This window comes from Moschus berezovskii, chromosome 21 (genome assembly GCF_049115385.1).
Source record: "Moschus berezovskii isolate FMDL1 chromosome 21, NW_MosBer_1.0, whole genome shotgun sequence".
NCBI classification, from domain to species: Eukaryota; Metazoa; Chordata; class Mammalia; order Artiodactyla; family Moschidae; genus Moschus; species Moschus berezovskii.
This window is the reverse complement of record NC_142480.1, coordinates 28064106-28079978: the sequence shown is the minus strand read 5'-3', so window position 1 is coordinate 28079978 and position 15873 is coordinate 28064106. Positions and strand designations below refer to the sequence as shown.

The 15873-nt window shown below is 37.9% G+C and overlaps 1 protein-coding gene across 2 annotated transcripts in view; it reads left to right on the top strand.

Annotated features, from left to right (window-relative positions):
* Nucleotides 1–7792: 7792 nt before the first annotated feature.
* Nucleotides 7793–15873, top strand: part of NUBPL (NUBP iron-sulfur cluster assembly factor, mitochondrial) — a 258493-nt gene continuing 250412 nt past the window's right edge. For both annotated transcript variants that reach the window (XR_016035623.1, XM_055418221.2), the window contains exons 1-3: nt 7793–7938; nt 8505–8652; nt 12273–12307. Coding sequence is in view for 1 of the 2 variants with exons in the window: in XM_055418221.2 (XP_055274196.1) it covers nt 7831–7938; nt 8505–8652; nt 12273–12307 (291 nt within the window). In the remaining variant the exon portion in view is untranslated. The remainder of the gene's footprint in view (nt 7939–8504; nt 8653–12272; nt 12308–15873) is intronic.

Sequence of the window (15873 nt, the reverse complement as noted above, 5' to 3'; positions counted from 1 at the left end):
TAATGTTGGTATTTCTGCTTTATTGCTCTAAATCAGACTATAGATGTATTTTGAGAGATTATGGTGATTTGGTAGGAGTTCTTCACTCACATAAAAGGACTGAATAAATTTTGTGCTTGCAGTATTTATGACATATCATGTACATTATCTATGGTTCATAAATCCTAAATAGAAAAGGTCAAGAAATGAATTGACAAGATTGGGTACCACCATGCCAAGTAGACTAAGATATTATGTAAGCCACATGATCAAAGAGGACATTCTAATATTGTGGTAGCAGCTTCAAGCAGACAAACATCTACATGTCTCCTTTTTCCTGAGGAAAATAGAACTTCACATTAGCTGAAGTGTAGGTTTGGTATCTTGACAGGGCCCTGTTTTGTCATTGTCCTTGGAACGTTCTCTGAAGTACACAGGAAAATTCTCTTCTGAATACAGAGTGAAGTCAGGTTTTAGCTCAGTCTTATAGAAACTTATGTCTTCTCATCTCTTGTATAGAATTGAAGGGTAGGAAGGACTTTGCTGAAAAAAATACAGGTTTGATGCTTGGAGCAAATGGAACAAAAAAGCAAAAGAGTGGGAATACTAAGGCCTTGGGTGTAGAAGGTATTTGCCTGAGGAGAAAAACACTTGTTCTGAATTCTGATAGTGTGGCTTCTGTTTCATGGTAGGATCTTCTTTGAAGGTTTAAGCATTAAAAAGAGACTCTATTCAGCTATAATGTGAGCCCTTGACCTTTGCCCAAGGATTGAGTTCAATCATATAAATCAGAAATTCAAATGTCAAATCACCCATGATTTACCCAGCTTTGTATACTGGCATTTAGAAACCCATCCTGTCTCATTCTGGAGGTGAAGTTTTAGTCATTTGGAGGCATTATCAGAAGCCTATCCAGTCTAAGAACATACAGGTATTCCCCCCTCTTTTTGAAAGTTTGCTTTATGCCACTTTGTTTATATGAAGGACCTATGTTAAGTACATATTTTAAATAAATGAAATCTGAAGAGGATTTTTACTTTTATGAAATAAAAGGTGAAATGTGAAAATAGTGTTCAGCATTTGTTTTACAGCAAGTGTCTATAGAGGCAGTGCCCCCTGAGCAACAGGTTGGCACCCCAACCTCCTTCCCCGGGAACTATATGCAGCATCTCAGCATCCCAAAGAATCAGACACAACTTAGTGACCGAGCTACAACAAAAGCTCCAACAGACAACAACAAAAATGGTGACTTGATTCTGAGATCCTAAATTGTGTCTGATTCTTTGCAGCCCCGTGGACTGCAGCATGCCAGGCTTCCCTGGCTTTCACTGTCTCCCTGTGTTTGTTCAAATTCATGTCCATTGAGTCAGTAATGTCATCTAATCATCTCGTCCTCTGTCGTCCCCTTCTCCTCCTGCCCTCAATCTTTCCCAGCATCAGGGTTTTTTCCAGTGTCTCTTTATATCAGGTGCCCCAAATATTGGAACTTCAGCTTCATCATCAGTCTTTCTAATGAATATTCAGGGTTGATTTCCTTTAGGATTGACTGTCCTTGCTGTCCAAGGGACTCTCAAGAGTCTTCTCCAGCACCACAGTTTGAAAGCAGTAATTCTTTGGCTCTCAGCCTTCTTTATGGTCCAACTCTCATATCTGTATATGACTACTGGAAAAACCATGGCTTTGACTATAAGGACCTTTGTTGGCAAAGTGATTTCTCTGCTTTTAATATGCTGTCTGGGTTTGTCATAGCTTTCCTTCTAAGTCACCGTAGCTTTGAACTATTTCTGTGAGCATCTGTGCTTTATCTCAATTGATTAATATTTTTTGCATCTATTAGTAAGATGTATCCTAAGGTGATTGTTTTTTTGCCTTACACCATTTCAGCTTTCATATGGTTTCATAGGAGCAGTCTACTTTCAGATAGTGGGGGAAACCCTGTACATATATTTGTTTTGTGCAATTTTAAAAAATAAGAATGAGGAGCTTCTTTGACAGGACTTCATGTGAGCTAAGGTACTGAAAGGCCAGCAAAGTCTTTGATATGGGAAAATCCACAAACTTTGTAGACCAGGTATCCTACAGAGAGCCTGGCTCACTGGCAAGTTATTCTCCTAAGCAGAATTACTCCATGTATTTTAATGTGAACATTTGTATTAGATGTAGATAAAAGCCAGTTTCATGCTTAGTCATGAGTAGAGAGATTCAGAAACAAATCACACTATGGGGCAAAGTAGGGTCAGTTAATGGGGCTGTCATTTAGACAAGTCCATAGATGGAGTGAGGTTTTCATTTTGGTGAGCCCTTTGAACAGGATGAGAGACTTAGTTGGGGACAGTCACCTTAAACTGAAGGAAGTAGTACTAGTTTGGGGCTTTATTTAGACTATTCAGCGGAGAATGGAAACTGTCCCCAAGACCCTACTTTTCTTTAGTGAGTTGAGCAAAGTTGTACAACCCTGAGAAAGTACCTGAGGTTCATGGGCAGGAAATAAGGCAGGGTATCTGAGCTTTCAGTGAGTTCTTGGTCACCTAAGGGGGATATATATATATTTTGAGAGAGAGTAATCTAGCAGGTACAGATACTTCCTTTCTGGAAAACAATATGTACGATTACCGTATGCACAGGAGACATTCAAAATAGTTCTCTTTGTTTTGATCAGTATTTGTTAAATCATCTTAGGGTGGTAGAAGCTTAATCTTGATAAGTAAGACCCCACCACAGACTCCGTATATATAGTTTCTGTATAGTGTCCAGATGTTCACATGGTGATGTGAATGTAATTCTCGCAGTCTTTATCTACCCATACCAGCATCCATTGCAATGCCAGATACTTAATTATGCAGATTATTACCAAGTCTTACTATTTTTCTTTACCTTAAGCTCTCTCTCTCTTTTGTATTTCATTATGATTTTATTTGGGGCTTCCCAGGTAGTAAAGAATCTGCCTACCAATGCAGGAGCCGCAGGAGACACAGCAGGAGATCCCTGGGTTGGAAGTTATCCTGGAGTAGGAAATGGCAACCCACTCCAGTATTCCTGCCTGGAAAATCCAAAGGAAAGAGGAGCCTGGACAACTACAGTCCAAGGGGTTGCAAAGAGTTGTCCACATCTGATCATGCATGTGTATTTTATTTAAAAAATTTTTATTGAATTATAGTTGATTTACAACATTGTGTTTAATTTCTTCTGTGCAGCAAGCTGACTCAGTTACACACACACACACACACACATTCTTTTTCATAGTCTTTTCCATTACGGTTTGTCACAGGATATTGAATATAGTTCCCTGTGCTATATAGTAGGAACTTTTTGTGTATCCATCCTGTATATGATGGTTTGCATCTGCTAATCCCAAACTCCCAATCCTTCCCTCCCCCGGCCCCTCCCCCTTGGTAACCATACATCAGTATTTGTGAGTCTGTTTTTGTTTCACAGATATGTTCATTTGGGTCATATTTTAGAGTCCATATGTAAGTGATATAATATGATATTAATATTTGTCTTTCTCTTTCTGACTTACTTTGCTTACTATGGTAATCTCTAGGTCCATCCATGTTGCTGCAAATGTCATTATTTCATTCTTTTTAGTGGCTGAGTAATATTCCAGTGTGTGTGTGTATGTGTGTGTGTGTTTACCACATCTTCTTTATCCTTTAATCTGTCAGAGGACTTTTCGGTTGTTTCCATGTTTTGGCTATTGTGGATAGAGTGGCTGTGTATGTTGGGGTGCATGTGTCTTTTTGAATTATGATTTTGTTTGGGCATATGGCGTGCTGTGATTCATGGGGTCGTGGAGAGTCGGACACGACTGAGCGACTGAACTGAACTGAACTGATGCCCAGGATTGGGATTGCTGAATTATATGGCAACTCTGATTTTAGTTTTTGAGGAACTTCCATACTGTTTTTCATAGTAGCTGTACTAGTTTACATTGCCACCAACAGAGTAGGAGGGTTCCCTTTTCTCCACACCCTCTCCAGCATATGTTATTTGCAGACTTTTAAATGATGGCCATTCTGACTGGTGTGAGGTGGTACCTCATTGCTGTTTTGATTTGCATTTCCCTAATAATCAACTATGATGAACATCTTTTCATGTGCTTATTGGCCATCTGTATATCTTCTTTGGAGAAATGTCTATTCAGTTGATCTTAAGGCCTGGAGGGCTATAGTCCATGGGGTCGCAAGAGTCAGACATGACTGAGATTAAACTACCACCAAGGTCCCTTTATGGATCAGTTTTCTCTCAGCCACTCCTGTGGCTCTTTGTGGGGGGCAAAGACAATGAGGCTGCCTCAGACTGTTTGCCGAAACACAACACTCAGACATTTTTATTTTGTAGTCCCTGCCCCTACACTGAGTTCTATCTGGGAATGCGGGCATTGATTCTGTTCTCCTCACCTCCCTCTAACTGATGTGAGGCTCTCTCTTTCCCCTTCCTCACTGGGGCTCAATATTAGGTGAATGAGGAGAGGTAGTCAAAGTTTATGGGGTTCTTTCTTAGGAGCTATAATAAGCGCAGATAATTTTAACTTTAAAGAAAAGAAATCCTAACCAACAGTGGTTTAAACAGTTGATTATCTCATACAACAGGAGGTCTAGAGACACAGGCCAGGACTGGCACAGCAGCTTGACTATCTAACCAGGCATTCATCTTCTTGCCATACTCCCATTGTGTTACCCTCAGCTGTTAGCTTTTGTTACTGTGTTTGTCACCATTGTGCTTGTCATGTTCACCCAGCAACTGGCACACCTCAAGGTATCATAATACAATGCCATACAGTTTGTCCAAATGGGGAAGGGCTAGATGAGCTACAAGAAATGATAGGGGGAAGTCCTCTATATATATTATAAAATTTATCTCACCATAGTTACAAATCCACAGAAACCCACCCAAATTAGGCCAAGGCAAGAAGAGAACTTGTTGGAAGATGTAAGTGTATCTTATGGACCTAAGGATAGGAAGTATAGCTGAACTTGACTGTGGACTAGAAGCAGGACCCAGAAAACTGTTATGAACCAGTACAGCTGTCCTGCCTTCCTTCTCTGGACACATGATCTCTTATTGCCTGCTTTATTTTTCTTTCTTGGCATTAGCTTTCTCTATTTCTCTGTGTACAAACTAGAAAATGGTCACTTTAGTCATACCTGTTCAAATGCAAGACTGAGTACCATCTCTTATGTTTTAAGTTCTCTGGGGAAAGAATATGATTGGTCCAATTTTGATTGTATGTCAGTCTTTAATCCAATTTGTGACCATGGGGATGGGTCAAATGACTTAGCAGTTCTTAGGAGCTGTGCAAGAATACTCTTTTGAGAAGGGGCCATGGGTGTATATGTGTCTGTGTGGCAGTGGTTATTGAAGAAGAAGTAATAGACAGCTCTACTATTCTTTTGCTATCCTCAGTCTGAGGAATGTGTTAGTCACTTAGCCATGTCTGACTTTTTGTGACCCCATGGACTGTAGCCCACCAGGCTCCTCTGTCCATGGAATTCTTCAGGCAAGAATACTGGAGTGGGTTGCCATTCCCTTCTCCAGAGGATTTTCTTGACCCAGGGATTGAACCTCGGTCTCCTGCATTGCAGACAGATTCTTTACTGTGTCAGCCACCAGGGAAGCCCAATCTGAGGAAAGATAAATCAAATTAACCATTCATTCATTCTATAGACATTGGTCTCAGTTTTTTTCCTCTTATATTTTCTTTCAGAGAGTGTCAGTACCATTTATGTAGTTGCCCACATTATTAACTCTATACCACCAATAAGCATCACAGTAGCTAATATTCATTGAATACTGTACTATGTGATAGGTATTATATATACATTATTTTAAGTTCAATCTCAAAACAACTACAAATAAGTGCTATCTATTTTGTAGATAAGCAAAGTGAAATTTAGAGATGTTAAGTCAACATCTCTTCAACATCTCTTTTGGATTACTGCAGTAACCTGCCATCTCCCCTGCCTCTGATCTGGCCTCTCCAATTCTTTTTCTGCCTGGCAGAAAAAGTGGTATTTCTAAAACACAACAGATTTGTTATGTTTGATCATGCTACTTTCCTGCTTAAAATCCTTATAAGGTTCCCTCAAGATAAAGTCCAAATTCCTTCACAGAATGTATAAAACCTTTCATGATCTGGGCAGCCTTTACCTTACCAACCTCTAGCCTCATCTCTTTCAATCTTGTACCTCAGTCTATCCTCAAGCCACACAGATTATTTGCAGTTCATAACAATTCATTTCTTTCCTCTGCACAACAACCCTGTAGTCATTATCCTGCAGACTCCTACACATTACTCATAGTCAGGATTCGACTTAGATGTTACCCTATTCAGAAGTCTTTCCTGATTGAATTTGGTTCTCCTCCTTTATACTTTTGTATCACAGTGATTTTCTCTTATGCTTATCAAATCATGCTGTAATTGTGTGTTAACTTATTCTGTCTCTTGCATTGGATCGTAAAGTCCTTGAGTGGAAAGATGAAGTATAGTTTAGTTTTGAAAACCCTAAGATTATGGTAGTGCTTGGTGTGTATTTGTTGCTCAATAAATATTTGTTAAATGAATGAATCTGGGAGAAATCTGGAAGAACTTACAAAGTTACCTGGAGAGAAACAGATATTCAACATTTCTTGTTTAGTGAATGAATTATTCTGATAGCTATTTCTCCTTAACTATATTCCTTTGGCTTGTTATTTATAAAAATTGAGCAGATACAAATTTAAAAATTGAGAAAATTAACCATAAAAACATATCACAAAATAATAAAATAAGAAAGTGATACAAAACAGTAACCTAGGAGTGTTAAACTTAATGCAAGATAAAGAAGACTGAATGAAGTAACGAAGTTTGAGACTGGGGAAGAAAAAGCAAGGAATTGAATTTTTTTCAGCGCCTTCTAAATTGAATGGATTTTTTCCTGGTAATATCTGATTTAATTCTTAGAGTAATTCTTTGAGGTTGCTATGCTACAGCTGCATTAAAACTAAGGAAATTAAAGATCAGAGTAAAATAAACTGAATGATTATACAATAAACTTTCTACAGATAGAAATCAAGTGAAACAAAACTCAACCATAAAAAATATGGAGTATATGTGAGGATAAATCACTCAACACCCTAAATGATCCTTTTTTGGGGTCTCTGTATCAGCTTTCCAGCTTTCTTTCCTAAAGTGATTTCCTTCACTCTCATCTGCTTTGAATATATGGATACATCCTTCCTTTTATCAGGATAAATTCCATCTCCTCTTTCAAGCTTTGTCTCACTCAAGTTGCTTCTTGAGTGAAATTTGTTTCATTAGACCTGTTTTTTGATTTAGCTAAACTTTTTGGAACCTAGCAAAGCACGCTGACTTCTCTTTCAGAGAATTATAAGGACACAGCACTAAAAACCAACACAAAAGAGGCTATTAGTATAGATCACTCAGGAGAAAAAAAATCCTTAATAGTGGCAGTGTTTAAGTGACTATATTCTGCGCTGTGAGAACAACTGGAGTCATTTTTAACTTCCACCACTCCCTACTTCTTAGTCGGGTCAGTTTTCTAAACTTTCTAAGTCTCAGTTTTCTTATCTACGAAAAGAGGATCGTATGAAGCGTCTCCTACCTACTCCAGAACTTCTGTGAGGAGCAAATTAGAGGACATACGTGAAAATATTTCACAGACATTTGGCAGAAGGCTAAAAAATGTTTGTTCTTGGCTACAGATGAGACCACGACAAGTTTTGTTCCTGGGCTAAAGAAACTCAGAAGCTAATCGCTAGGGAATGGAAGCCGAGCGTTGCTACGTGACGTCATCACTCCGCGCCAGACGCGACGGTTTCCGGATTGGGCTTGAGGCCGTATTCCGCATTATGGGGGTTTGGATTCGTTTGCTCGTTTTTGGTGGAGTGTCGCTTCGGGGCTGCGGCGGGGCCTGTGTCCCGCTCGTGGGAAGCCGACTATTGATTTGTCGGCGCCAGGTCCGTGGTGCTGCAGGGCAGGTTGGAGGCGGGCGGGTCGGAGATGCTGGGGCGCCAGGGCGGCAGGTTCTCTGCAGGTGCTCTGCAATTGCCTCTTGCCAAGGACTCACTTCAGTCCCTCTTGGGCCCCCTCCCCTGCTCAGTGAGACCCCAGTTGTCTGGACGTGCCCACTTTCCAGGCAGGCCCCCAGTAGGACCAGGGCGAGGCAAAGAAGGATGTGAAATAGACGGTTCGAACATGGATGTGTGACTTACACATGCTTTCTTAGTGTTGTTTATTTAGAAAATAGGTTAAAGAGAAGGAAAACACGTGGAGGATTTAACTCCGTAAAGAGGGAGATGATTTACGTGCCATTTTTAACGGCTGGCAAATAAATTACAACTTAAACAGTGTGTCTCTTGCAGTTGTGATCAACAGCTATTTGTAAATAACACTAAAGGCCTAACTAATGGAGATGAGCAGAATTAGTAGAAAAGAGCCTTGTTAATCGCAAATACCTAATTGTTTAACCGTGTAATATTGGAGAAAGCTTATTTTAAAACTGTTTTTTCTTCTTCTTCTCAAGTTCTCTGGCGCTGAGAGTGAGACCCTAAAACAAAGAAGATCACAAATCATGTCTCGAGGACTTCCAAAGCAGAAACCGATAGAAGGTGTTAAACAAGTTATAGTTGTGGCTTCTGGAAAGGGTGGAGTTGGAAAGTCTACTACAGCAGGTATTAATAGGATATTCTCATTTTGAGTAGAACTTTAGGCCAACTGGCAAGTGCACAATATTAAAATTATAATTTTGTTCTTGAAAAGGTATTTGTGAAGTTTGTAATAGCTGGTTCCTTAGTATGAGGAGTTGGTAGTGATTGAGGGCTTAGATTTTGGAGTTAGGCAGAACTAGATATGTTGCCAGGTTTTTGACTCCTTAACTGAGGAAAAGGTAGTCAGGTTGCCCATCAGATCTTCAGTTTACTTAACTGTAAAGTGACAATGATGATAATCTTTTTCATAGGGTGGTCATGCAAATTAAACAAGTTAACCACTTAGCCCCCTGTCTCCTACATAGTAAGTACTCAATGTTTGGTGGTTATTATTATTTTTAAAACATTTAGTAAGTTTAATGCTAAATTTATTTCTGTTTTTTTAATACTAAATTTATTTGTTTTATTTGCATTCTTTTCTAGTCTTTTTCAGTGTACATTTAGCTAAGTAGTTGGAATGAGATTGCTTACATTATTGTGACCTATTTTCATTTAACCGTAACAGTTTTCCAGCATTTATAAAGTCAAAATAGATCTAATATTTGAAAATCTTTTAATTATTTAAAACATTTACTCTTTAGATCTTTATATTAATATACTGGAACAGAGAATTTTTTTTTGGTGGAGTTTTCAAATTGATTATAGATTTCATTGTGACTGAAATGGTGCTTTCGGAACCCGTAAAAGAAGTCCCACTAGAAATGTAAGAGGTACCATCCAGGACTGCTGCTAAGTCGCTTCAGTTGTGTCCGACTCTGTGCGACCCCATAGATGGCAGCCTACCAGGCTTCTCCGTCCATGGGATTTTCTAGGCAAGAGTACTGGAGTGGCTTGCCATTGCCTTCTCTGCCATCCAGGACTAATTAACAGGTATTCCCAATTTTTTTCAAAAGAAACTTTTTATTTCTAAAAAAAAAATTTCAGTATAATAATGTAAAAAGGTAACGCCCCCTCCTTCCAGTTCAACAGAGGCAACTTGTATTATTAATTTGAAGTCATAAATCTCTCAGGTTTTGTTGCATCACTTATAATTTTCAGTCATTTTAATAGGAATGGCTTAATTCAGATCTTAATCTATCCTTTTTGCGGTTGATTAAAAAAATAACTATCATTATTATATTTCATTTTGTTAGTTTTGACATAGTTCATTATTAAGGTCTTGTATATATTCATGTATTTTTTTTTCAACTTTTGACTAAAATTTCTGCATTTTTTTCAAATTGAAGTGTAGCTGATGTACAGTATTATGTAAGTTCCAGGTATACAGCATAGTTCACAATTTTTAAAGGTTATATTCCATTTATGGTTATTATAAAATACTGGATCTAATCCCTGTGTTGTATAATATATCCTTGTAGCTTATTTATTTTATAATAGTAGTTTTACCTCTTAATTCCCTACTCCATTTTGCACCTCCTCCCTAAGATCTGTAAAGTTTTTTTTCCTCAGATATTAATCTAAACTTGGGGTATATATGTACCTTAAAATTACTTAATTCCATTGAAACCAATGACATTTTGAAATATAAAGGGTCAGGTACAGAGTTCTGTAACTTTCACTAGAGATCCTGTGTGTTGACTCAAAGCCATATTTGGTAATTCCTGGATACAGCTGTTGTGTAGTTGTATAACCAGTTATAGATCCAACTATATAGTGTTATTAGCTTAGTTTTTTCCCCCCATTTTGATTTGAATGTATTGTGGAAGTTTTTCAGATATTTTGAAGAAATTAAGATTTAACAAGTATTGTGGTTATGATAGACTCCTACTATACTATTTGATAGATACCATATTATTATTTAAAATGGTTAGTGGTTTTTCTTAATGAATTTATGCTGTATCCTACACACTCTTGCTTTCTTTCCTAAGGATGTACAATCTATTTGATATTTTGTTTTTAAAAATTGGAAGCTCTTAGTTTTCAGTTCTAGAATCCACTTCTACTTGTGTTTTGAAAATTAAGGTTTCAAAAAAAAATAATACCTGTTTTCAGTGGTGTGAATCCTTTTGCAGGCTCTGTGTATACTTGAATTGGTTAAAGATGGAAGGCATTTTCATGATAACAGCCATAAGTTCTTTGGGTTTTGTGCATTATAATTTGTCAAATCTGTAGGCTAGCACTTGTTTAAGACAAATTTATTTATTGTTTTAGGTTCTAAGATCATCTAATGCCATGGGCTGTGGCAGCATTTAGACAGGAAAATATATGAGAAAATGTTCAGTGTATGACATATGTGTGCTTTAGTAAGCGTCCCTTCCTTGCTTTTCATCTTTGTTAGCATCATACCATCTATCTCAAATAATTGATCTATACTTTTTCTTAACTGCTCTCTCTGCTTTAGAAATAGATTATTTCTGTGTAACTCTGTTGGCATTATATTTCTTTCCCTTATATCTATTTATTCCAATTCCAAACTGTCTCAAAATATTTCCCATCTGAATATGGGTGCTAGAAATATTTTGGATTAGAATGAGGACATTTGATTAATGCAAACATGCTTTTAGATTCTATTGTGTAAATGGAGAAAGACCCTCACATTGAAATGAATTACTCTGCCTCACAGTTGGATTATGTTTAACCTACAATATACCTGAAATTCAGAATTATTTTATTATTTATGATTTAATGATTAAATATTAAAAATTAATAATGATTTAATAATGTATTGTCAAGTGCCGTTCCCTAGGCTGAGTGCTTTACACTTAGAATTTGATTTGATTCTCACAACAGTTATGAAATAGGACCTCATTTTATCGAGGAGGAAACATACTTGGGGTAAAAATAGTCGATTGTAAAACACAGATTTGTGATACTGGGGTTTGAACCAGGTCTGCCTTGAGAGTTTATGTTCTTAAATACTTAAAAGAAACAGTTCTGGCATCATCTGTAACATTGTGCGGTAAGACATTGTGATCCACAGTGTGAGGGTCTGTTTATCAATTTGGGAATTTATTTCTTTTGGTCATCATCTCGTCTCTTTCTCATCTCAGGTGTAGCATATCTCTCTTGCTGGGTTAACAGTGGTTTGGGGGCCTACTACTTTCCCCGTTTATGTCTGAGATTCACTTTTAATAGGCACTTTTGGGAAAATGTTTCACTGTCTTACCTTTTTACCTTTTTCCCTTCCCTCTCCTCACTGGTCCAAGCTTTCAGTTATGTGGGTATTTGTGAGCTGAGTATTTGGAATTCCTGTATTACCTGCATTTTTTTTAAAAAACAATAGGATCAGCTCCATTTTTATTAAAACGTAATTTTTCTGCAAAGTATATTTTGAAAATAATTGAATGATATATACATTAATATGATTGAAACATTTAATGGATTATTTAAACACACTTGTAACATATGATAAATGGATTATTTAAAGTTTTGAGGCAGGCATCTGTTGGTTATGCTGAAATGTTACTTTCCTTTTTGTCTTTTTTACTTTCTATAGTCTCTCCATGTCCTTGTTGTTTTTTTTAATAAAGGATTTATATTAAAATTTTATTTGCTTTGGTTATTACCTTGAAAATATTAAAAGGCAAAATGAATTCTGGTAGAAGGAAAGTTACTAAATTTAATTACTTTTTTGTTTCTTACAGTGAACCTTGCACTTGCTCTAGCAGCGAATGATTTGGTAGGTATTTACTAATAGAACTACTAATTTATTAACATATTTTAAGTCAATGATTTAGAGCATACTGATGTTTTTCATTTACTCTTATCAGGGTCTGTATATTGTAGCTCTAGTTACTTGCATGTCTTTAAGGGGCTAAAAAATCTGCCAGAAGTACTGGTTACATTTACTAATGGTGATGAAAATGGAAGGGGATTGCTGGTCAAGGAATTCAGGTAGCCTCTAGAAGTTAGAGAAGGCAAGAAATGTTTTTTTTTCCTTAGAGCCTCCCAAAGGTATGTAATCGTGTCTGCACCTGAATTCTAGCTCATTGAAACCCATTTGAATTTCTGTGATAATTTTTTACAGTAGAAGTAGGAAATTGATACAGGAAGTCAGTTTTCTTAGTCCTTAAAATTTCAAGTGTCTTTATTTTATCTTCATATTTGCTAGTTTGACTAGATGTAGAATTCCAGGTTCACAATAATTTGCTCTCTGAACCTTGAAAACAGCTTTCCATTTTCTTCTAGCATGCTAAAAAGATGTCTGATGATAGTCTGATTCATACTGCTTTGTAATAACCTGTATTTTTCCCCTTGAGGCTTTTATGAGTTTCCTTTATGTCTTTTAAATTTAGAAATGTCACAGATATGTGTCTGGTTGTTGGCATTACATTTTTTTTTACCTGTTTGGAAATTGGGCAAGCAGTACAAGGCTTGAGTCTTTTTCAGCTTAGGGAAAATTTCCTCATTGATTACTTTTTGTGATGTGCTTGTTCTTTCTCCAGAAATCTATTAGGTAGATATTGACTGTTTATGCTTGTTTATTTTTCTCTCTTATTTTCCATCTCTTTGTCTTTTGCTCTGTGTTTTGAAAGATGTCTTATGCTATTTTCCACACTGCTATATTAGGTTGCGGTTGTTATTTAGTCCTTTTTATTTTTATTTTTAATTTGGAAATTATATTTTTTCTAGTTTTTCAGACCTGTTTCCCTATTTTGCAGTTGCTTTTCCTGATCACTTAAAAAAACGATTGTACCATTAGTTTGAGTCTTTCTGAGGATCCTAATTAGAATTAATAAAAAAGGTTCCTTTTAATGATCTCTATTTATTTAGCACGGTGATTCTTATAATGTGGTCCTCTGACCAGCAAGGAGAAGGCAAGGGCACCCCACTCCAGTACTCTTGCCTGGAAAATCTCATGGATGGGGGAGCCTGGTAGGCTGCAGTCCATGGGGTCGCTAAGAGTCGGACACGACTGAGCGACTTCACTTTCACTTTTCACTTTCGTGCATTGGAGAAGGCAATGGCAACCCACTCCAGTGTTCTTGCCTGGAGAATCCCAGGGACGGTGGAGCCCGGTGGGCTGCCGTCTATGGGGTTGCACAGAGTCGGACATGACTGAAGTGACTTAGCAGCAGCAGCTGACCAGCAAAATGAACATCACCTGGGAACTTGTTAAACACATAAAATCTTGAGCCCCAGACCTACTGAATCAGAAACCCTCAAGGTGGAGTCCTACAGTTTGTGTTTTAACCAGCCCTCTGGGTGAGATTCCCTGGTGGCTCAGATGGTAAAGCGTTCTGCCCACAATGCAGGAGACTGGGGTTCGTATCCCTGGGTCGGGAAGATCCCGTGGAGAAGGAAATGGTAACCCACTTCAGTACGCTTGCCTAGAAAATTCCTTGATGGAAGAGCCTGGTGGGCTACGGCCCATGGGGTTGCAAAGAGTTGGACATGACTGAGCGACTTCACTAAAGTTTGAGAACCATGCATCTAGAATTTTTTAGAACTCTAAATTGCTAATGCACTCTTTTTGTTTTCCTGTGTGATTGTTTTTAATTTAGTTTTAAGGGTTTTTTTTTTTTTTTTTTCGGTTTCAATGCGAATTTGGAATAGAAGAGAGATACTCATGTATGGTTGCTGCTGCTGCTGCTAAGTCACTTCAGTCGTGTCCGACTCTGTGCGACCCCATAGACGGCAGCCCACCGGGCTTCCCCGTCCCTGGGATTCTCCAGGCAAGAACACTGGAGTGGGTTGCCATTTCCTTCTCCAATGCATGACAGTGAAAAGTGAAAGTGAAGTCGCTCAGTCGTGTTTGACTCTTCACGACCCCATGGACTGCAGCCTACCAGGCTCCTCCATCCATGGGATTTTCCAGGCAAGAGTACTGGAGTGGGTTGCCATTGCCTGCATGTATGGTTAGGCAACTTTATTGAAATAAAAGCCAGTACTACTTTTTAAAGAATACTTTTTATTAGAGCACTTAGTTACCTTGAAGAAAGGACCCCATCTTTCTTAAATTAGGGAGGAAACAGGAAAAATTCAGTGGATAGGAAGGTAAGTAAATTCATAGGTGTGGGGATCTTTTAATTTGGTTATCATTTCAGCCAAAGCTTTGAGTCTTAAGATAATGTGAAGTAACCATGTAATAAACAATCTAAGGATGAAAAGCATAGTTAGAAGGGATTGATTCCTTCATGTTAAATGTTGCTAACGTTTTAAAAATATGTTTTTATTTATTTTCATTCATTTATTTTGGTTGTGCTGGGTCTTTGTTGCTGCTCGCGGCTTTTTCTAGTTACAGTGAGCACTGCCCTGTTGTGGTGCACAGGCATCTTGCTGCCTCTGGGCCCGTGGGCTTCCGTAGCTGCAGCACACAGGCTTAGTAGCTGTGGCTCGAGGGCCCTAGAGTGTGGCAGGCTTCAGCAGTTGTGGTGCATGGGCTTAGTTGCCCCACAGCATGTGAAATCTTCCCAGACCAGGGATCAAACCATGTCCCCTGCTTTGGAAAGTGGATTTTTATCCAGTCCTAGATGTTGCTAGTTTGGTGAGATGGTAGCTCTGAAATTTCTGTTTTTCTGTTTGCTTCACTCTACCTGCACCCCCTCCTTTAGGGATGAGAGCAGCTTCGGCTTTAATGCTCTAGATGTATGGCAGGGAAATTGGCCGCAAGAAAGGAAAAGCAATATTTTTCTCTGGCCCACTTTTTCAGAAAGCATTTTAGTATCCTTAAGTGTCTTTAAACACATTGTAGAATTTTCCTTAGGAAGGGCTTCAGTATTCTGTTGCCCAGAAGGTGAGGTTTTTTTTTTTTTTTTTTTCCATGATTTTTTTTTTAAGCAATGTTAATATAGAACTTAGAAAAAAGAAAGTCAAGAAATTTGAGCAGCATGTCATGGAACTCAAAGATAATCTGACACAATGCAGTATTTTATAGTTGGTTACTGTCTTGTCCTAGTTAATTAGTTCACATGTATTTAAGAAAGGTTCATTGTATACAGCTTGTATACTTGATTAACTGTTTTTGATTTGGGAGCAACATGTTTGACTTAAACTGTGATCTGCTAGAGGACTAACTGCATATAGAAAAGACGATACATCATATATAAATATATGATTTATATATACCTGGCATAGTCTTATAATCTGTATTTCCCAACTTTAGATTTTAGTAATATTGCATTTATTTCAAGGACATGTTTGGTCTATAGGGAAAACTCAAGATTCCTCCAAGGCCTTCTCATTGCCTGAGCTGATATAGGTGGCTTATGTCCAGGGACATTTATTGGGGCATGGTACTAGGGT